The sequence below is a fragment of the Mauremys reevesii genome, linkage group 13, assembly GCF_016161935.1.
Source record: "Mauremys reevesii isolate NIE-2019 linkage group 13, ASM1616193v1, whole genome shotgun sequence".
Taxonomy (NCBI): domain Eukaryota; kingdom Metazoa; phylum Chordata; order Testudines; family Geoemydidae; genus Mauremys; species Mauremys reevesii.
In genome coordinates, this window is record NC_052635.1 from 1476887 (window position 1) to 1498967 (window position 22081).

The 22081-nt window shown below is 55.5% G+C and overlaps 4 gene segments (V, D, J or C); all 4 read left to right on the forward strand.

Annotated features, from left to right (window-relative positions):
• The first annotated feature begins 133 nt into the window (after positions 1-133).
• Positions 134-839, forward strand: LOC120380731. The segment is given in 2 exon segments: positions 134-262; positions 532-839. Coding segments are annotated over 2 exon segments (360 nt in total).
• A 3844-nt stretch (positions 840-4683) lies between these two features.
• Positions 4684-5297, forward strand: LOC120380732. The segment is given in 2 exon segments: positions 4684-4782; positions 4873-5297. Coding segments are annotated over 2 exon segments (471 nt in total).
• An 11138-nt stretch (positions 5298-16435) lies between these two features.
• LOC120380733 lies at positions 16436-16962 on the forward strand. The segment is given in 2 exon segments: positions 16436-16475; positions 16593-16962. Coding segments are annotated over 2 exon segments (360 nt in total).
• Positions 16963-18213: 1251 nt separating this feature from the next.
• On the forward strand, positions 18214-19283 carry LOC120380734. The segment is given in 2 exon segments: positions 18214-18568; positions 18685-19283. Coding segments are annotated over 2 exon segments (639 nt in total).
• Positions 19284-22081: the final 2798 nt, after the last annotated feature.

A 22081-nucleotide genomic window follows, 5' to 3' on the forward strand; every position in this document is an offset into this window, starting at 1 on the left:
AGATCCCAGCCTGAAGGCAGATCTCCTGCGTCCTACACCATTAGTCAGCGGGTGGGTGGAGAGTAGGCGGGGAAAGGCAGAAAGCAGATGCAAAGGTTCTCAAATGCAGAACCGTTTCCCTCGTTGAAGGATATAAGAATTTAGGGCGGTAGCTTCAGAGGGAATATCTGACACAAGGCCGCTGTGCTAAAGCAGAGATCAGCGGCAGTCATGCTGCGGCTGTTATATTGTCTTTGCCTTATCTCATGGTGCAGCCTGTCAGGTGAGCAGGGAAATGCAGACTCTTGTCGGGTGTTGGGTTTTTGTTATATCGCTAAGGAACTGATGACAGCACTGGATCGAGGCTCTGGCATTTAACCCAATCCGTGACCCTGGGCTGAGGGGAAAACTTAGTTTTGTCTGGGCAGGTCATTTTGTGACTGCCCACAGCAGGGTGTCTTGCCCCTTCCTCTGTCATGCATTTTGGAGATTAGAGGGACCCCTGCTCTGGCCTGATAGAATAATAATGTCTCTGTTCTCTTTCTTTCACAGGCTGGGTGGCCGCGATCACTTTAACCCAGCCGAGTTCTGCCGAGGCAGAGCCAGGGAACTCCATTACGCTGGACTGCACTGTTTCTGGGTATAATGTTAATGACCGTCATATGCAATGGTTGCGCCTTCCCCAGGGGAAAAATCTGGTCCCGATAGCATCCTTCAGACCGGATTACCCCATCTACATCGCGGATGAGTTCAAAGGACGCGTTACCCCCTCCACCAGCGGCTCCACTGGCAAGCTAAAGATAGACAGTCTCACAGCTGCAGACACCGCTACCTACTACTGTGCGACAGATGCACAGTGATCGCTGCCTGGCTTCCTCTCCTACAGTAACTCCCTGGAACGGGCCTCCTCTCACTTACCACCTCCGCAGGCAGTATTCACGGTGTGGGCGAAAGACTGATTTATAAAAAGGCAACATGATATTTTCTGTCTATCCCTTTCTTGATGATACCCAACATTCTGTTGATTTTTCTGACTGCCGCTGCACATTGAGTGGATGTTTTCAGGGAACTATGGGCAATGACTCCAAGATCTTTTTCTTAAGTGGTAACAGCTAATTTAGACCTCATAATTTTATATGTATAGTGAGGATTATGTTTCCAATGCACATCACTTTGCATTTATCAACATTAAATTTCATCTGCCATTTTGTTGCCCAATCACCCAGTTTTGTGAGAACTTTTTGTAGTTCTTTGCAGTCTGCCTGGGGCTTAACTATCTGGAGTAGTTTTGGACGATCTGCAAATTTTGCCACCTCACTGTTTTCCCCTTTTCCAGGTCGTTTATGAATATGTTGAATAGGACTGGGCCCAGTACAGATCCCTGGGGGACACCGCTATTTACCTCTCTCCATTCTGAAAATCTGACAGTTTATTCCTACCCTTTGTTTCTCTTACTTTCTCATTCCCAAAGTGGTATATGAATAGGTTTAGCAAAGGGGTGACCACTGTATGAAGAATGGCTGCTGCTTTGTACAACCCCGACAGTGGCTCATTTGGGGTAATATCTATGTACATGAAAATAGAACAGCTGTAGAAGATGGACGCCACCGATGTGAGCTGCGCAGTTGGAAAATGCCTTTTGCCGACCGGTGGTGGATGCAGGGGCGGCTCTAGAAATCACGCTGCCCCAAGCAGCGCGGTGCGCTGCGCCGCCCTTCCCCGGTCCTGCGGCGGGTCCCCTCTTCCCGCGGCTCCGGTTGATCTCCCGCAGGCATACCTGCGGGAGGTGCAGCCGAGCCGCGGGACGAGCGCCCCCTCCGCATGACTGCAGCAGGTCCGCCGGCCCAGCCTCCCGCCCTCCCCGGCGGCAGGGGACGCCCCCTACATTTTGCCGCCCTAGGCACCAGCTTGTTTTGCTGGTGCCTAGAGCCGCCCCTGGGTGGATGGGATGTGTAAGATGGTGGGGATGACATACACGTAGGTCACTATTGTTAGGAGCAAAGAGCTAAACACCACAGTGGAAGTGTGTAGGGAGCTCACTCATTCAATGAGGTGTGTGTCTGTAGAAGCCAGTTTAAAAAGGGCTCTTATGTCACAGAAGAACTGGTTAATGACATTGGGGCCGCAGAATGGTAAGTGAGACACCAGGATGGTTGGGCAGAGAACTGATTTAAAGGCTCCTAACCAGCTACCAATAATGAACTGAAGAGGCAATTGACCGTTCATGATGGTGGGGTAGTGCAAAGGCTTACAAATAGCTGTGGATCTATCAAAGGACATCACGGCTACCAGGATATACTCCGAGGTCCCAAGGAAGAAATAGAAATAGGTTTCGGTGAAACACTCACTGATGAATCTTATGTCAGCACATCAAGCTATTTCTTTCATTGTTTCGGGAAGGATGACGGTGGTGAATCATATCTCTGAGAAGGAGAAGTTGCAGAGAAATCAGTACATTAGACTGCGGATGCAGTAATCACTCCACACCAAGGCTATGATCACCACCTACTGCACAAGCGTCAGCACGTATATCACCCCGAGGGAGTGGTGGTAAAACTGCAGGGTCTCAGAAAAAAATCTTCCCAAGTGAGGGTTGTTTTTTTCTGGATTGGCAAAAGGCAGTTTTAATTTGCGTGGTGGCACCAATACCAGTCCGGGGTGGCCAGTATTATTTTTGAGTCCTTGCCGGCCCCCACCTTTTGCACTGGAAGTGCCATAGTGGGGAATCAACCTTGACACCCCTCCCCAACTTCTTCTTCGGTGCAGAGAGGTGGGGAACAGCAGCCGAATGGCTGGTATGACGCTGGCGCTCTGCGCGCTGGTGTGGGACTGTCTGGGGAGCACGTGCCCTGGCTCTCAGCTCTGCCCCAAGCCGGGCTGCCCCGGGGATTCTTTCTCAGCGCATCGTGCGAGAACATGGGGTGTCCGTCCTGCCTTGGCACACGCCGTTAGTCCGGCAACGCCTTCAAACAAAAGGCTCCAGATCTCTGTACAGAGCCTTCGGTCCAACGGGCAGCGCGGTGGATCTGTGCCCAGTGTTGGCTCTGGTGATACCCAGGCTGGTAAGAAAATGCCCAGTTCCGATTTGAATTACACAAAGTACCCAACGGGAGCGCCCATAGTCACTACGCGCAGAACTGGCAACTCCCGAGCGGGAATGAAGAGCCTGATTGAAAACACAAGGGCCGCCGCGCGAGAGATTTGTTTCCCCAGCCAGGAAACTGTCCCTGGTTTTACCAGCCCCGCCCCGCGCACACTGAGCCTCTGGAGTGTAAATGTATCTCGGAACCATGAGCCTCTACACGAATGCCGGGTTCCCCACACCACCGGCTCTAACTTTTTTGCCGCCCGAAGCTAAAAAGAAGAGCGCTGCCGAAACCCCGCCCCTGAGCACCGCGCCCCCCGAAGCCCCGCCCCCGAGTGTCATGCTGCACGATGCCCCGCCCCCTCCAAGCTCCACGCCCCCGCCTCCCCTCTGAGCGCCGCCCTGCCTAAACCCCGCTCCTGAGCACCACGCCACCCGAAGCCCCGCCCCTGAGCACAACGCTGCCCGAAGCCCCGCCCCCTCCAAGCGCCGTGCTACGCCCCCTCCCCGCTCCAAGCGCCGTACTGCGCCAAGCTCCCACCCCTCCTCTGAGCGCCGCGCCAAGCCCCCGCCCTGAATGCCATGCTGCACGATGCCCCGCCCCTGAGCACCACGCCCCCGAAGCCCCGCCCCGAGTGCCACAATGCACGAGGCCCCGCCCCTCCAAGCTCCACGCCCCCGCCTCCCCTCGGAGCGCCGCGCCAAGCCCCCGCCCCCCGGGTCTGTGCAGTGACCAGCCAGTCCCTTGAGAACTTTCCGCTCCAGCACCAGGGGTGAATAAGAGCCTGCTGTCAGTGTGTAACCCTATAATTCCCGGGCTTTGTCACCCATTTCTGTGGCAAGTCCCGATGGGCCTGTGCTGCAGAGACCGCTCAGTTCCTGAAGAAACCCCGCTCAGCTGGTACTGGAAATAGGGCGCAGGGTTGGGATTTTCAAAGGGGCCTCATGGATTAAGGAACCCACCTCACATTTGAGAATCACAGTCCAGAATTTCTGCAGCTCTCCGAGGGCGAAGCTAAAGCTCCAGCCCACAATACAGTTCCAGCAATTTAACAGAGTGACCGCGGAGATAAAGGACTGAACCTGCAGCCCTTAATTACAGGGAACTCCCAAAGGTTGGCGCTGAGGGCGGTGGGGTAGCAAGGGCAGGGGGGCTCTGTGTTCTTTGCCGCCCCAAGCACGGCAGTCGGGCGGCCTTCGGTGGCCTTTCTGCCGGTGATTTGCCGTCCGCGTCTTCGGGGAAGCCGTGGGACCGGCAGACCTCCCGCAGGCACGCCGCTGAAGGCAGCCTGACTCTCGCCCTCAGGGCGACTGGCAGAGTTCAAAGTTTTTTCTCTAGGAAGAAGTCTTGGGTCCCCAGACCAAGATGAGAGATCATAAGAACCACCAGACTGGGTCAGACCAAGGTCCATCCAGCCCAGTATCCTGTCTGACAGTGGCCAGTGCCAGGTGCCCCACAGGGAGTGACCAGACCAGGGCACTCATCCAGTGAGTCACTGGGAAGGAGTTTTAGCTGTTATAAGGAGGGGATATGCAAATAAGGGTGAGAGTTTCCTGTTTAAATCTCTCTCTGCCGAATCTGCACCCCGAGACAATCTGCAGCCCACGGGGTCTGTGCAGTTACCAACCGACCCACCTGAGACCTTTCCGCTCCCCTCCCACACCAGGGAAAATGCCTCTTTGGCTCCATTTCGTGTTCGTTGCAGCAGCTTTGGAAGGTATTTTCTCCCCTTGTACGGGCAGGGGAGTCAGCGGGATGGATTGTTGGCAATTCACACTGACATGATTTTAACATGCGTTTATTCCAGGTGTCCGGTCACAAGTCCAGCTGCTGGAGTCCGGCGGGGATGTGAAAAAGCCCGGAGACTCCCTCAGACTGACCTGCACCACCTCGGGGTTCAGCATAGACAGCTACTGGATGAGCTGGGTCCGCCAGGCTCCCGGGCAGGGGCTGCAGTGGGTATCAGCAATTAGTGGAGCAACAGCCTATTACGGAGATTCCGTGAAAGGGCGATTCACCACCTCTACAGACAGCTCCAAGAAGCTGATCTACCTGCAACTGACCGGCCTGAAGCCCGAGGACACCGCCCGCTATTACTGTGCGAGAGACACAGTGAGGCGAAGCCGGGCTGAGCTCAGACAAAAACCTCCCGTTGCGGTCAGCAGGGGAAGCCCCAGCTGGTTTGTGAGACTGAAAGTCCGGGCGCTGGGCTCTCGCGGTTCCCTTCCTTGAAATGGTTAAAATGTTCTCGGCTCTGCAGCCAAATCCAGTGCCACAGACAGCAGAGATCCCGAGGCCGGCACCTCGGGACTGGGATGGGGGGACTGACACGCTGGGTCCCATAAACTGTTCTACGCCTCACAATACATTCCATAGAGCCCAGAAAATGCCAAACACTCCCCATGTGAATCCCCATGTTCTGTGTGCTGGGAAAAACCGGGATAAGGAAAAACACGGACCAGGACAACTATCAACGAGCAGAGGCTACTCCCCCCAAACACGCCTGACCAGTGCCCTAGAGCTGTGTGATGTTTGATTAGAAGCCTATTAAACAGCTTCCGTTCTTATCTGACTCCCTGTCTGATCCGCTGTCTCATCTCCCCTGGCCTCAGGCTGCACCGGTGCCAAAGTGCAGGGGCTGGAGGGAATGACCCCTCCCTTCCAGCCCTGCAGTTCTGTGATTCTATGATCGATCCATGGATACTCTACCCCTCCCCCCTCTCTCAGCCTTTGCTCACAGAGCTGGGATCACACACTGCGGGGAGAGGCTCTTACGTTTACAGGTGCCCAGGGAAATTAATAACCCAACGCCCTCTTTAAATCCCGCCACAACTCTGTCCCTGCATCTGCCCCGGTACAGAGACTCCGGCTTCTCCACGTTTCTCATCCTTGGACACGCTCATTTCTCCACCTCCAGGAAGATGAGATTCTGTTTCCACTAACTTGCTGCTTTATCAATTTTCCAAGGTAAACTTTTGCCTCCCTAAAGGTCACAGGATGTCACCTGTGTTATCACAGCCTCCAAATTAATACCTCTTCGCTTTATTTCCCTCGGGTCTTTTAACAGAAACACCAGACAATGGTGAGTAGTTTATACAAAGATAAAACTTCTATAAAGCGCCCCGCACTCAGGGCCGGCTCTACAGTTTTCGCCGTCCCAAGCAGCGCGCCGAATTGCCGCCCTGGGCCCTGGAGGGGGGGGGGTGCGGCAGTCCCTGTGCCCTTAGGGCGGCAGGTGCGTTTCCCCGGCGGCGGCAATTCGGCGCCAGCTTCTATGTTTAGCTGAAGCCGCCCAGGACAGCTAAACATAGAAGCTGCCGCCGAATTGGCGCTGCCGCGGAAACGCGCCTGCCGCCCTAAGGGCACACGGACCGCCCGCGGCGGCGATTCGGCGCGCTGCTTGGGGGCAAAACAACAGGGACTGCCGCCCCTTGCAGAATGCCACCCCAAGCACCAGCTTGGCATGCTGGTGCCTGGAGCCGGCCCTGCTCTCAGGATTACTCCCTAGGTAATGGCCCCCCCGGCAGCGTGGTGGGAGCCTGCTCCAGGAGAGGACCTGTGCCAAACGTTCGCTCTGGTGCATCCCAGGCTGGTAAGAAAATGCCCAGTTCCGAGCTGAATAACACAAAGGGTCCAACGGCAGCGCCCACTAGTCCCTGCGGGTAGAATTGGCAACTCCAGAGCGGTAATGAAAAGGCTGATTGGATACACAAGCGCCTCAACCGGGAGATTTGTTTCTGCTGCGGGGGATTATCCCCGGCTTCCCTGGCTCACACTCGGTGCAGATGTATCCGGTAACGACGAGCAGCGACACAAACGCAAACGTTGATTTCTCTGTCCTTAAAGAAGGGGGCAAATGCAGATGGAGCGACAACATTTCCTGTCACACCCCCGCCGTGTCACCGACCCTGCAGGAGACAAAAGCTGCAGCCCCACGTGTCTGCAGTGAACACCCACAACTCCCACTGGGGAATTCACGCCGAGCTTAGCGGAAGATGCTCCTCTGGCTGCATGTTGCTGTCATGGCGGCACTTCCCCAAGGTGATTTCTGGCCCTAAGAAATGCGGGGAGGGGGGCTCTGTGTTATGGTTACGAGGCTAAGACCATTCTCTGTTATATTCTCAGGGGCCCATTCGCAGGTTCAGCTGGTGGAGTCTGGGGGAGACGGGAAAATGGCAGGAGACTCTATCAACATCTCGTGTAAAGCCTCCGGGTTCACCTTTGGTGACTACTGGATGCACTGGTACCGGCAGGCTCCCGGGAAAGCACCCCAGTGGGTGTCCGGCATTAGCTATTGGGCCGGAACCGACAAGAGATACGCGGAGTTGGTAAAAGGGCGATTCACCATCTCCAGAGACAACCCCAACAACCTGCTGTATCTGCAAATGACAGGCCTGATGCCCGAGGACGCAGCGATGTATTATTGTCAGAGAGACACAGTGATTGCCAGGGAATCTAACCACGTACAAAAACATCCCCTTTGCCGGCACAGCCCAGGGGAAGGGTCAGACACACACAGAACTGAACCAAGGAGAAAAGTCCCCAGCGCTGTACTCATCATGCAGGAAACTATAATTTTTGGAGCCCGGTGAAGGCTGCAAAGACGCCAAGGCTGAGACGCATTAGGAGAGCTGCAGCCTCTCCTCCTGTCCCGGGGGGACACATTCCAACTTCCGCAACAAATGAGCCGGGGGCCTACAGACCACAGTGCCCTTCATTGCCCGGTCCCGCCTCATTCCCCAGCGGGTCCCTTCTGTGCACTGACTGTGTCAAGTCTTGTGTCATTAGCGACAAGGGGGCAGAGTTAAGATTCCATGGAAAACCTTAGCTCTGGCATCTCCTATCTTTTGAGGGCTTGACTTTGCCACCTTAAATTTCTATTAGAGTCGTTTAATGTAATTTCCTATCTATATAAAAAACTGAAGAAAAAAACCCAAAGCTATTATCTTATAGAACCACATTGACCCCACCACCTAAGTCTTCAGCAGCGTTGCAATTTTCAGATTTGCGCACTTCTCTCAGCACGCGCCTCCATCTGGGTGACCACTGTGCACTTGCTGTCCCGCTCCCTGCCAGTAGGGGCCAGCACTCCTTGTCTGTAGTGCACATCCCGACCCCTCAGTTCTTACTCTCTGTCTTCTAGCCTAGTGCCCACCACTAGAGGGCAGCACGGGTTCGCTTTGGTGCCCCCCAATCAGCGTGCGACCTACATTGGCTGCTGGAATATCCGACACTGCCCCCTTCATTGCCCCGTGGTGGTGGAACAGAAGGTTCAGCACTGGCCCGGAGATACATTATTAGAGATTTAGGCTTTAGAATTTTTTCCCCTGCTAGGAGATCTCAAGGTTCACAGCTCTGGCTTCTTGGCCATTCGCTCACGAGAGCACTTTGTAATGGCAAAGGCAGGAGAAGTGGCCTTGTCATTCCGCACTGAAACCGGCCCACTCAGTGGTAGCCCAGAATGCCCGGGGTTTCTAGACAAGTCCTCGTCCCTCAGCGACATGTCTCTGGGTCCATACTCAACATGGGCGAACAAGAAAGAGACACAACATTTCGGGACATGGTTCTCTTGCAAAGGGGGTGTTGGAATACCTTCCCCCTCCCTTCCTGTCAGTTGAAATTGAAACTCGCCTATCAGGTTACAGGAGATGTAGGCTGCTGCTTAGCTGCGTTTCCTGTTCCAACCCAAGCATCACATGTCCCTGACCTTGGAGTTAACAGAGAGAAACACTGCAGCCCTCGGTACGTCTGCAATTACGATCCAACTCCGTGCTCCAAATACTCATTATCCCTCCAAGTAGCCACGAACTACGAGCACCTGGTTAGCTCAGGCCTGAGAATTATTTGCTTCTTATGGAAAAGGAGCAAAAACAATATTTTTCTAGCAATTGGGGTTATACTGTACAATCACGCTGTGAGGGTGACTATTAAAAGGATGTCACTTCCTTCCTGAAGTGTTGGTCACTCAGACCTGGAGCTTACGTATCTCTGATGGCGAAGGAGAGAGTAAAATAATTTTATTTACTCATTCTTTCATTTTTTCTATTGGTAAAGGGGCGTGGTCTACTCTTGATGGGAGCGCCTACAACATGAATTAGGGGACGACTCCTCAATGGTTCTAAACCCAATTATTTCAGGCTGGGGAAGCTTATGGAAATCAGCCCCGTAATTCCCCTAATAGTTGCCCTGTCTAATGCTGGGCCCCCGGACGCCTGTCAGAACTGACAATCCCCTGTTAATTTACAGGATATGAACAGGGAGGCAGCTGCATTTCCTGGGTCACACCCGCCTTGTCCCTCAGCCTGCAGGAGAGCGAAGCTGCATCCGCGGTGCCGTGGCAGTTAAGGGTTAATTCTTCCCGCCCCTAGGCCCTTAAAGGGACAGTGACAGGCGCAGGAGTGTTCGGACACGTGGCTGTTAAAGAGCGAGCTGGTCTCTGAGCGACAAGGCGGGGGCGAGCGGGCTGCGTGTGTGTCAATGTCAGCGAGCGAGTGAGCGAGCCGGGAGGTGTGTGAAGGGCTCGCCTGGCTCCGGGACACCAGACACTGCTCAGTATTTGCACCATCCCGCCCCCAACCCCGGCTCTGGGTCTCAGGATCCAGCAGACGCTGCGGAGGGTTTCAGAGACTCTCCCCAGAGGGAGAAGCCGGTGTCCGCATCTCCGGCTATTCTGCTTCGGTCCGAGACACGATGACCTGGCTCTCAGCTGCTCTGCTGGCCCTGGCCCCATGTGAGCACGGGGCGGGGGGTGGATATAGGGCGAGTGCGGGAGACTCTTTGCTCGCGGGGTCAATTGGTTTATTCATTTATTTCTGTTTCCAGGTGCCCTTTCCCAGGTGCATCTGGAGGCGTCCGGCCCTGGGGTGGGGCAGGTCTCCGAGCCCCTCACACTCACCTGCGCGGTCTCGGGTGGCTCCGTCACTGCTGATTATTGGGATTGGTACCGGCAGCTTCCCCGGGGAGCGCTGGACTGGCTGGGAGAGATTGACTGGTACAACTCGCAGTGGCGCGTACGCTACGCCCCGTCTGTCCAAGGCCGAGTCACCCTCTCCGCGGATTCCTCCAAGAACCAGTTCTCCCTGCAGCTCCGCTCGCTGACAGCTGCGGACACCGCCACCTATTACTGCGCCAGGAGAGACACAGTGACACAGAGACAGGGACCCGTCAGACAGAAAGGGGGGAACCCCTATGCCCCGCCCGGGGGGGCTGAACCCGCCTGACTTGCCCCCTTCTCTCAGCCCCCCTCTGCGGGGGACAAGGTGGGGGAGCCCTTCCCTTTTACCGACCGACTTCTGCTGGAGAGAGCGGGACACAGAGAGAGACACACACAGATCCACGAGAAGATCTCACCTCACCAGGGGCGGCTCTAGAAATCACGCTGCCCCAAGCAGCGCGGTGCGCTTCGCCGCCCTTCCCCGGTCCTGCGGCGGGTCCCTTCTTCCCGCGACTCCGGTTGAGCTCGCGCTGCCGCAGGTCGACCGGAGCCCGGGACGAGTGGAGCTGCCGCAGGGATGACTGCGGGAGGTCCACTCGTCCCGGGCTCCGGTCGACCTGCGGCAGCGCGAACTCAACCGGAGCCGCGGGAAGAAGGGACCCGCCGCCGGCCCAGCCTCCCTCCCTCCCCGGCGGCAGGGGACGCCCCCTACATTTTGCCGCCCTAGGCACCAGCTTGTTTTGCTGGTGCCTAGAGCCGCCCCTGGGCGGCAGAAAACCTAGAGCCGGCCCTGCCCACTTCCTTCATACTATGAAAACAAGAATGAAAACTGTTGCTTTTCCTTTCCCTGCTCTCACCTGGGAGTGTCTCTGGGAAAGGAGGGAAATAGGGGCCGATCCATAGATATGTTCTGTGATTCATTCATTCCTCTCTTTGTTTCCCTTTGCCCAGGTGTCCTCTCTCAGGTGCAGCTGGTCCAGACCAACCCTGGGACGGTGAAGCCGGGAGAGACCCTCAGTATCACCTGTAAAGTCTCTGGAGTCTCCATCAGTAGCTACTATTGGAGCTGGGCCCATCTGCCCAGCAAGGGCTCCAGGCACCAGTGCTCCAAGCATGTGCCTGGGGCAGTGAGCTGCTGGGGGCACCCTGCCAGTCCCTACAAGGGCAGCAGTCAGGCAGCCTTTGGCAGCCTGCCTGTGGGAGGTCCACTGGTCACCCAGAGGCAATTCGGTGGCCGAAGCCACAGACTGGCGGACCTCCTGCACAGGGGCAGCTCTAGGAATTGCACTGCCCGAAGCAGGGTAGCATGCCGCGGGGGGGCGCTGTGGCGGTCACCGGTCCCATGGCTCCGGTGGACCTCCTGCAGACGTGCCTGCGGAGGGTCCATTTGTCCCACGGCTCCAGTGGACCTCCCGCAGGCATGCCTGCGGATCGGCCACCGAACCCGCAGCACCGGCGGACCCTCCACAGGCACGGCTGCGGCAGGTCCACCCGATCCGCCTGCTGCCCTCACCAGAGCCGCCTGCCGCCCTCCCACAGCATGCCGCCCCAAGTGCGCACTTGGCACGCTGAGGTCTGGAGCCGGCCCTGGCTGGAGGAGAAGGAGAACCAGCGTAAACACGAGGAGAACCAGTGCCAGTGTGAGGTGGAGGAGAAGGACAAGCAGCATAAACATGAGCTGGAAATGGCCCAGCTGAGAAGCAGGGAGGCCCCGGCTGCGGTGAGTGAGGGGGGACCCAAGCCTACAAAGAGCTTTGATAAGAGCTTCCTGGCCCGGCGTAAGGAGGGGGAGGACATAGATACCTTCCTGACGGCCTTTGAGAATGCCTGCAAGCTGCACAGGGTTGACCCTGCAGACAGGATCCCGTTTCTCACCCCCTTACTGGACTCCACCGCGAGTTTGGGCTGACTCCTGAGATGTACCGGAAGAGGTTCCGGAGTCAACATAAAACCTGTGAGGTCACATACCTACAACTGGTCAACCGGGCGCAGGGGTATGCCCGCAAGTGGACAGCCGGGGCCCAAACTAGAGAGGACCTCCTTGACCTATTCATACTGGAGCACCTGTATGAGCAGTGCCCGTCTGACCTGAGGCTGTGGTTGATGGACCAGAAGCCGGAGAACCTGCAGCATGCGGGCCAGCTGGCCGACCAATACATGGACAGTCGGGCAGGGGATGGCAGGGAGGCATCTCGAAGGAGCAGGTCTGCCTCAACGCAGAGAGAGAGTCACCAGGGGACCTCCCAGCATGGGCCTATGAAGAACCCCCACCAAAGGGAAACATCCAGCGTCAGGTCCATCCGACCCACTCGAGGGGACCGACGAGACATATGGGCTTCTATCACTGGGGCCAAAGAGGCCACATACGGGCCCAGTGCCCCAAGCTCAGGGACAGACTGAGCAGACCCAACCCGCAGAGGGTTGACTGGGTAAAGACCCAGTCGGATGAGGGGCAACATTCCCAGGAAAGGGGGGCTGGCCGTGCACCACCTGGGAAGGAGGGAAGAAGGCCCCAGGTCTGCTCCTCTGGGGGGCTGGATGCTCCAGACTCCGGGTTTTTGGTTTACAGGGTGTGCACAGGGCTGCCCCTCCGGAAACAGTGCCTTGTTCCCCTGGAGGTAGATGGGAGGAAGGTCACTGGGTACTGGGACATGGGCCCAGAGGAGACGCTGGCCCGGCCCAGAATGGTGGCCTCAGATCAGATGGTGCCTGACACCTACCTGACCCTGAGGGGTGTGAGCGGGACCCCATTCAAGGTGCCTGTGGCGAGGGTACACCTGAAGTGGGGGGACAAGGAGGGCCCCAAGGACATGGGGGTGCACCCACATTTGCACACAGAGGTGTTAATGGGGGGGGACATCGAGGACTGGACAAGCAATGCTCGGGGTGCCCTGGTCGTGACCCGTAGTCAGAGTCGGCACAGGGCACTGCGCCCTGACAACGGGGAAGGTTCTCTGCCCGAGGCACCGGATCCTGACCTGGTGGGGAGGGAATGCCCAGGGACACGGCTCAGAGAGGCTGCGGCCGCAGACCCAGCTGGTGAGAGAGAGCAGGTCCCCATCCCTGCCCCAGCGGCTGAGTACCAGGCCGCGGTGCGGGAAGACCCCTCCTTGCGGAGGATAGGGGACCTGGCCAACCTCGGTGGGGTACAGACCATGGGGGGAGGTGGCCAGAAAAGGTTCCTGTGGGAGAAGGGGTTCCTGAACCGAGAATGGGCTCCCCCAGGGAAAATGGACTCAGGGGGGATCAGGAGGCAGGTGGTGGTACCCCAGAAGTATCGCCGCCAGCTGCTGTGCCGGGCCCATTACATCCCCCTCGCAGGACACCAGGGAGCCTGGTGTACCCAGCAGAGGCTGCTACGGAGCTTTTACTGGCCTGGGGTCTTTCCCCACGTCCAGCAGCACTGCCGCTCCTGTGACCCCTGCCAGAGGGTGAGGGAGGCCCGGGACAAGGGGAAAATGGCTGTAGGACCCTTGCCCAGCACAGAGGAACCTTTCCAGAGGGGGGGCAGGGTCAAAAGGAGGGCTCTGAACCAAGAAAGCCCGAATCACTGCCCCCCAGACTGGAACGCTGGGAGAAGACCCCAGCCCAGCTTGAACCCCAGGGGTACTGGGGTGGGGAAAGGGCGCGGGCTGCATAAGCCTTCCCACCTGCAAACTGTGAGTGTCCTTGAGTCTCCCCGACCTACAGGGGGGCAGGAAACTGGAATGGCCTGGGGTAACTCTCCCCCCATAACTGGGGGGATCCTGGGGCATCCTTGGGCATGTAGGTGGGTTCGAGCTTCCCCAGGTCACTGGCTGAAGTGACCCCGCTCAGTTTGGTCTCGAAGTGGGGAGAGGTGTGAAGAAGTGGGACTGTTCTTACTGGGGTCTGTGAATGCTGGGTTGATGCCTCAGTGCCCCCTGTGCAGTTCTTAAGTATCTAGCAAAGCAAAAGGCCAGTGCACCTGAATGCCTGTCTCCTAGCAGCTGATGGCCTGGGCCCCTCCTCTGCAAAGGTGCCAGCTGAAAATGTTGGAGACAAAGGGGTCAGGTGACCTCCTGGCCCAGGTAAGAAGCTGAGCAGAGAGGAGGGGCTGGAGGGGGTTGGGCTGACTGGAGCTGGCTGGGGAAGGAAGGGAAGCACAGACAGGGCTCTGATCCCCCAATGGGGGCTGTGGGGCTCCTGGGGCCCCAAGATGGACCTAACAGGGGGGATCATGTTATCTGAGCCTGCAAGACCTGTGCTGGACTGTGCTCCTGTCGGCTAAATAAACCTTCTGCTTTACTGGCTGGCTGAGAGTCCTGGTGAATCGCAGGAAGCCGGTGGTGCAGGGCCTGGCGCCCCCACACTCCGTTACAGATGCATGAGACCCGGTGTTTGGTGAGTATAGGCTGGACGAACAGATAGATTAGATGGGGTGTACCAGGATAGATAGCTAGGTTACGTGTACTGGGTAGAGAGAGGGGTGTATGAGATGGAGAGATGAGTGGTAGAAAGATGCGCACACTCACACAGATGGGACAGAACGGAAGCGAGAGGGAGAACCACCCCCACAGAATTTCACACCCGCCCTGACCACAGCCACACTCTGAGGGAGTCACTCTTCCCCACACACCCTCCTCCCCCGACCCCCACACACGGAGGCCGCTGCTCTCCTTTCCCAGGCATTTGTCTCCCCGAGAAGCTGATCGGTGGCTGTGGGGCTCACTGCCCCCCCCAAGACATGCCAGGGGCTTGGTGGCTGGTGCTTTGCTGGCTCTCTGTGTTAAAATTATCTAATACACAGGTTAAGGAGGGAGTATAAGGCTTAAATTATTTCAGTTCCTTTCCCCACTTCGCTTCTCCGTGGGAAACCCCTTCCAAACCCGGCGGCTGCAGTAGGCAGTAACGGCCGCGCATTTTGTTTGTGCAGTTAAGGGCTAAACCCTCCTTATCCTGACAGCGAGAATTTATCCTGCAGCTCAGCGAGCAGTGCCAGTGTGGGTACAGTTTGTGCTCATTTTAGCAGCTTGGAAAAGTGAGGAAATATTTGGGAACCTAGAAATTATGTGTTTTTGATAGTAGTGTATCTATTTCTGTTTGTCTGTATAAACCTCCTTAGTATCTTTCTTTCTTTCTTTCTTTCTTTCTTCGCAGTCGAATCCATACAATGTCCCGTGATTATAACCTTATCCATTTCTATGTTTCTAATCCTCCACTCGCTATTCACCCATTGTTTTTTCACGGTATTATCTCTCTATCCATCTGCAATTTTCCCCTCCATTGTATTCTCTCTCCAACTTCCCTCCATTGTGTTAACCGGCAACTTGTCTTTCTTTCTCTGTTGCTTATATGACCCTTTTCACCCTAGTGAGAGTCCATAGGTCTGAACAATGATCATTGTGGTTTTTCCATCAGGTGCCCAGTCCCAGATGCAGCCAGTACAGTCCGGGGCTGCTTTTAGAAATGAAGGGGAGTCAAGCGAGAATAATCAAAGCAAAGATAATAAAATAGGAATAAAACCACCAACAACGAATCCTAAAACAACCAAACGCCAATGAACAAAACCCCTCAAACACACCCCGGCACTTTCTAACCAGCAGTAACACATTGTACTGAGAGGGGGTCCCCCGTGTTTCCTTTAATTCACTTGTAAGTTTTTAGGGACACATTGAGAGAGATAGAGAAAGAACTTGTTACAAACAATGCCCCCTCCACACACTTTTAAACACGAAAATGGGGGATCATTTATTTGACAGCAGCAAGCGAATTGCAATTTCTCAACATGCCCAATCGGTAGCTTAGGGAAGGGAGGAGTGTGCATTTGTGAAGCGACAGAAGAGACAGAAGGGGTGTGTGTGTTTAGTGTGGACAAGGTTTTCATTCTTATTAATGGGTGGGCATAAAGGCTGCGGGGAGAGGCGGGATATCTGGGGTTAACAACCAGCTGAATTGAAAACTAAAAATGGCCTCCTCTACACGAGGAGGTTAGCAGCAGATGTTAGCTAACACGTGGTTAAATAGCACTTTTTTGCAACTAGTGAGGACAAGGCTAGAGAGGCTCACAGGAAGCCAAACACACACACACACACACACACACACACACACACACACACACACACACACAGTAAGTCTGTGTGAGGGAAGAGACTGGCATGCACTCAAAGGGAGGGAGAGAGAGATCCAGAGTCAATCGAGCTGTGTGTGCGGGAGGGGAGTGTTAATCACATGCATCCGAGGAAGTGGGTATTCACCCAGGAAAGCTCATGCTCCAATACCTCTGATAGTCTATAAGGTGCCACAGGACTCTTTGTCACTTTTTACAGATCCAGACTAACAGGCTCCCCCTCTGATAAATTACAGGAGTGTGGACAACTCCGGACCTGTGATTTTCAGAGCCCACCAGAGTTTTTGGGGGTTGTTAGCTCAGAGGGTGAACTGGAGAGATTTGATGCTATTTTATCTCCTCTTAAAAATGCTGAAGTATTTCCTCGCTGGCCTGACCCTGGCACCAGGTGAGTGTTTGTCTCTCTGGGGCGATGTTTGCATGGCGGGGATAGCGCAGGGAGATCCTTCGCTCCCGGGAGCAGCTGGTTCAATGTTTGTTTGGATTCTCCCATCCTTCTCTCTAGGGGCGCTTGCCCAGCTGCAGCTGGTGGCCTCCGGTCCTGGGGTGGGGAAGAGCTCGGAGTCCCTCTCACTCACCTGCGCTGTCTCTGGTGAATCCATCACAGCCAGTGGCTTTAGAGGGGATTGGTATCGGCAGGTCCCAGGGAAAGCACCGGAGTGGCTGGGTCTGATATTCTGGGATGGGGACACGCGCTACGCCCCATCCCTCCAAGGCCGAACCAGCATCTCTGCAGACACCGCCAGGAACCAGTTCTCCCTGCAGCTCCGCTCGCTGACAGCTGCAGACACCGCCACCTATTACTGCGCCGGAGAGACACAGTGACACAGACACAGGGAGGTCTGGGACAAAAGGTGAGCGGCTTAAAATGGTAACTGGGCCCATGCAGGCCGATAGAGAGCCCCAGGGAGGGAAATGCAGCAGGCAGGGAAGGGCTTGTTTTGCTGTTGAACGGTGCAGACAGCTGAGAGAAAACAACAAAAGCAAATCAAGAAAAAAGCAAACCCAAATCCACCCCCAACAGCAACAATAACAACGCAACAAATAAACCCGTAAGTAATCACCAAAGCGGATAATCAATAAACAATATGAAATAACTACACACCAGAAACAACGGCCAACACACAAATCAATTCCCAACACACAGAATTCAGTTAACAAACACTTGGCAACAAACACTAACCAATAACAACGCGACAGAATCAACGTGTGATCCTGAATGTTTATTTAAATGCACTTGCAATTCTTTTTAGGGGAACATATTTATTTAGAAGCCTCCAGATATAAAACATACAACAAACAGAGCCGAGTGTAAAGCAGTTTTTCCCATGAGAAAACCCCTCTGAAAGCTAGAGGAGATCTGTTGTCTAAAAAAATCAAGAAATCTGCAAGTTTTTAACCTCTCCAGTGTCTGAGTCAGTGATAGATGAAGAAGTGGTGAGGAGCAGAGAAGGAGGGTACTGGGGATTTCAAAGGAGGAGAAAGGAGCTTAGAGTCTGACTCCCTTTTGGATTTTATTGGGATTTGAGTGCCTAACTCCCTTAGGTACTTTGGAAATCCCAACCAAGATCACAAGCAGGGGGTGCTGGGGAAAAGAGAAAGAGACACAGACAGAGACAGTGTGTGTGAGAGGAAAAGCACCCACACACGCACCAAGAGCATAAATAGGGAAGTGTTATTTGCTCCTCCTCATAACACACCTAATTAAATTAATAGGCAGCAGGTTTCAAACAAATAAAAGGAACGTTTTTTTCCACACAAGGCACAGTCCCCTGTGGAACTCTTTGCCAGAGGATGTTGTGAAGGCCAAGACTCTAACAGGATTCAAGAAAGAATTGGATAAGTTCATGGACGACAGGTCCATCAATGGCTATTAGCCAGGATGGGCAGGGATGGTGTCCCCAGCCTCTGTTTGCCAGAAGCTGGGAATGGGTGACAGGGGATGGATCACTTGATGATAACCTGTTCAGTTCATTCCCTCTGGGGCACCTGGCATTGGCCACTGTCTGCAGACAGCACACTGGGCTAGATGGACCTTTGGTCTGACCCAGTATGGCCCTGTGCTGCGTCTGTTGCTCTTTGTACAATACTAAGAACAGGGGGAAACCACACGGGAGTTAAGTTCCGAACAGCTGGATGAAGACGTACAGCGTCTGGCTACCTACCTACACTGCTTCTCTGGCAGGTTCTGGTGGCTCCTGCAGCAGAAGACAAGGGAGACCGCTAGGGGCTCCCCTCCCAGACTATTTATGTAGGGTTAATACCCGATCCCGACACGTCACAGAGCGCGAACCTTTCTGTGACTGCGTCGTGCGAGCTAGAATTTGTTACCGGTGTCGGCAGAGGTTTGCAGCCCGAGGCTCATACTTCAGCCGACTCTCCCGAGCTGCCCGAGCTCCATTGGGTCGGCGGCTGAACTGGAGATTTTTGACACCTTCCAAATGATTAAACGTGTCTTCCTAGCGCTGGCCCTGGCGCCGTGTGAGTCTGTGTCTGTCTCTCTGTGTGTGGCTGGGGGGGGGGGGGGCAGAAGGAGCCTTTGCTCTCCGGGCATCACATTCAATGATTATTTTGGACTCTCCCGCCCTTGTTTCTAGGCGCCCTTTCCCAGCTGCAGCTGGTGGCCTCCGGCCCTGGGGTGGGCAAAGTCTCCGAGCCCCTCACACTGACCTGCGCTGTCTCCGGGGTCTCCATCACTTCTCAAAATTACGAATGGCACTGGCTCCGTCAGCCTCCTGGAAAAGGGCCCGAATCCATGGGACGGGTATATCTATACACCGATAGCACGCGCTACGCCCCGTCTCTCCAAGGCCGAGTCACCATCTCTAGAGACACAGCCAAGAACCAGCTCTCTCTGCAGCTCCGCTCGCTGACAGCTGCAGACACCGCCGCCTATTACTGCGCCAGGGGAGACACGGTGACACAGAGACAGGGGGCCTGGGACAAAAAGGGGGCGAGCCACACGCTTCGCCTCCCGGAGAGAAGGCACCTGACTTCGCCCCTGCGATCCGCCCCCTCCCGCTGTCACTGGAAGGAGCCGCTTTGTCAGAGGCCACCAGGAAACTGGAGAGAAGGAGAGAAAGAGGAAGCACCTGCGCGTGTGAATGGGCAGGAGAGAGACTTTGTTACAGGCGTCTGGCAGTTCTGGAAACCCCAGTCTAGGCCTGAGATTGCAACAGACTCTCCTGTCCGCTGAGCAGCTGAACTGGGGAGCTGAGGTTCTGGGGTCCACTGACAAATGACTGGCTGTTTCCTGGCTGCGCTGGCCCTAGCCCTGTCTCTCGTTCTCTCTCTGTGCGTGTGTGTGAGTTTTTCCTGGTGGGACAGAGCATTTGTGGATATGTTTGCACGTGTGTGTGAGGAGCTCTGTTGATTCCTATCCATGTGAGAGCATTTAGATGAAGGAGTCTTTGTGAATCGAGCTAGATCCTTCCCTCCCTGGAGTGGGGGTGGTCGTTATATGATTATTTGGGAATCTCCTGCCCGTGTTTGCAGGCCCCTTTCCCAGCTGCAGCTGGTGGGTTCAGGCCCTGGCATGGGGAAGGTCTCAGAGCCCCTCACACTGGCATGGGACGTCTATGGGGCATCCCTCGAGACCGGATTTTCCTGGTCGAGGTCCCGAGTGGATCGGACTGACGAACTGTGATGGGGAAACACGATCCGCTTCCCCAAAACACAACCAGCATTTCCAGAGACCCTCCAAGAACCGGGTGTCGCAGCATCTGAGCTCCCCTTACAGCTTCAGACACCGCCACCTTTTCCTGTGTGTCAGTTGCAGAGCACACACACAGTGAGCACACACACACACACACACAAACGCACCATCTCACGGTCGGCCACCCACCCACCCACACGCAGCCACAACCACCCTACCGCTCCCCGCCCCCTGCCCATCTCAGACTGAGTGACCGGAGAAAAGTTGACTGGGAAGAGGCAGAGAGGGGGGCTGAGGTTTTCAAGGGCTCCTACAGGACTTTAGTGCTTAAATTCTCCTTTTAATTTAATTGGGATTTGGGCGCCCAACTCCCTTAGGTTCATTTGCAAATTCGGCAGGGCGAATAGGCACCTACTAACCGGGGCGGGGGAGGAGAGAGAAAGAGAGACACTGCTTTATGTATAAGCAGGGACAGAGGCACATCGAGAGAGGGGAGACTCTGAGACAGGAACGGCGGGTGCGGTTTTGCAGTGCGGGACCGATATTCCAGTAGAACTGCCTGGTGAGAAGCTGAACTGGAGCTCTGGTTTTGCTCATTTCCTCCTGAAAATGATCAGATGTTTCTTAGCTGTCCTGGCGCTGGCCCGTGTGTGTGTGTCTGTGTGTGTGTTTGTGGGCGAATCTATTTGTGTGAGCGAACTTGTGTGCTATGAATTTCGGTCGTTGTGTGTGTGTGTTGGTGAGAGTATATCTGGGGGTGAATCTCCCTGTCTAACCGTAGAAGTGTGTTTGTGTACCGTATTTGTGTGTGTGTGTGAGTGTGTGTGAGTGTATGTGTATTCATATGAGCGTATTTGGGCGTGAATCTCTCTGTGTAACTGTAGATGTGTCTGTGCACTGTATATGGGGGTGTGTATCTGTGTGAGAGTGTACATGTGTTTGTATACTGGGTGTGTATGTCTGTGAGGGTATTGGGGTGTGACTCTCTCTGTGTCAGGGTGTGGGGGGAAAGGGGGTGTCGCGGGGAGACCTTTCCTCCCAGAGCGCCTCGTTAGACGTTTATTCAGGACTCTCCCACCCCTGTTTCCAGGTGCCCGTTCCCAGCTGCAGCCGGCGGCGTCCGGCCCTGGGGTGGGGCCGGTCTCCGAGCCCCTCACGCTCACCTGCGCGGTGTCTGGGGTCCCCATCACTGGTCATTTCTCCTACTGGCACTGGGTCCGGCAGCCTCCCGGGAAAGGGCTGGAGTCGCTGGGGTGGATACACCCCTCTACGAGGCAGACATCCTACCCCCCTTCCCTGCAGGGCGCGGTCGCCATCTCCGCAGATAACCCAAGAACCAGGTCTCCCTGCAGCTCGGCTCCCTGACTGCTGCGGACCCCGCCACGCATTACTGTGCCTGGGGGCACAGTGACACAGAGACGGAGGGGAGGGGGCTGGCACCAAAAGGAGGTGTCTCGAAACGGCAGCGGGGCCCACTGAGAGTTGCAGGGAGAGCGATGCAAGGGGAGGAGCAGTGATACAAGCAGTGCTGGGCAGGCTTCGCTCCTGGCTGGTGCAAGCATTTCATAGCATCCTAGAACCAGAGGGTGAGAAGGGACCGCAAAGGTCAGGGTGTTTAGCTCATCTCGTCACCGCTTGTAGAGTGAAACAGGCAGCCGGAGAGAGTAGGACACACACGGACACTTCAGCCCCCCACCTTGCCACAGAGTCCAAGCCCTCTCACAGGCAGACACAACCGCCAGCTCACCTACAGTCACACTCACTCACACAGGCTGAGCCTGGCACCTCTGGGCTCGCAGTGACAGCTGTGAAAGTACAAACATTGCTTGTGCCCCAGCACCTTTTTCATTAGAAATTAAGCACTGCACTCACACCCAACTAACACAGTGTCAACCTCCACCCACATATTCACACCCAAATCCACAAAGTGCCTCACCCACAATCTCACACCGACAGTCACACCCACCCACGTGCAAAAATATCCCACCTACACCCACTCCCCACCCCAGTACCACTCAGCCTCCGACTGCCAGATGCCGGGACTTGACAGGAGGGGATGGATCACTGGATGATTCTCTGTTCTGTTCACTCCCTCTGGGGCACCTGGCACTGGCCGCTGCCAGCAGACAGGACACTGGGCTAGATGGACCTTTGGTCTGACCCAGAAGGGCCGTTCTCATGCTCACTCTCAGAAACACCCACCAACACCAGCAGAGTCTCATCCGCCTCCCCCCGGCATTACCGGGCTGTGTCCTGTTTACCCCCATCCCATCCCGGGGAGTGGGGCGCAAAGGGAGTGGATCAAAGAGAGACGGGGCGGGGCGGCTCTTTCTCAAAGA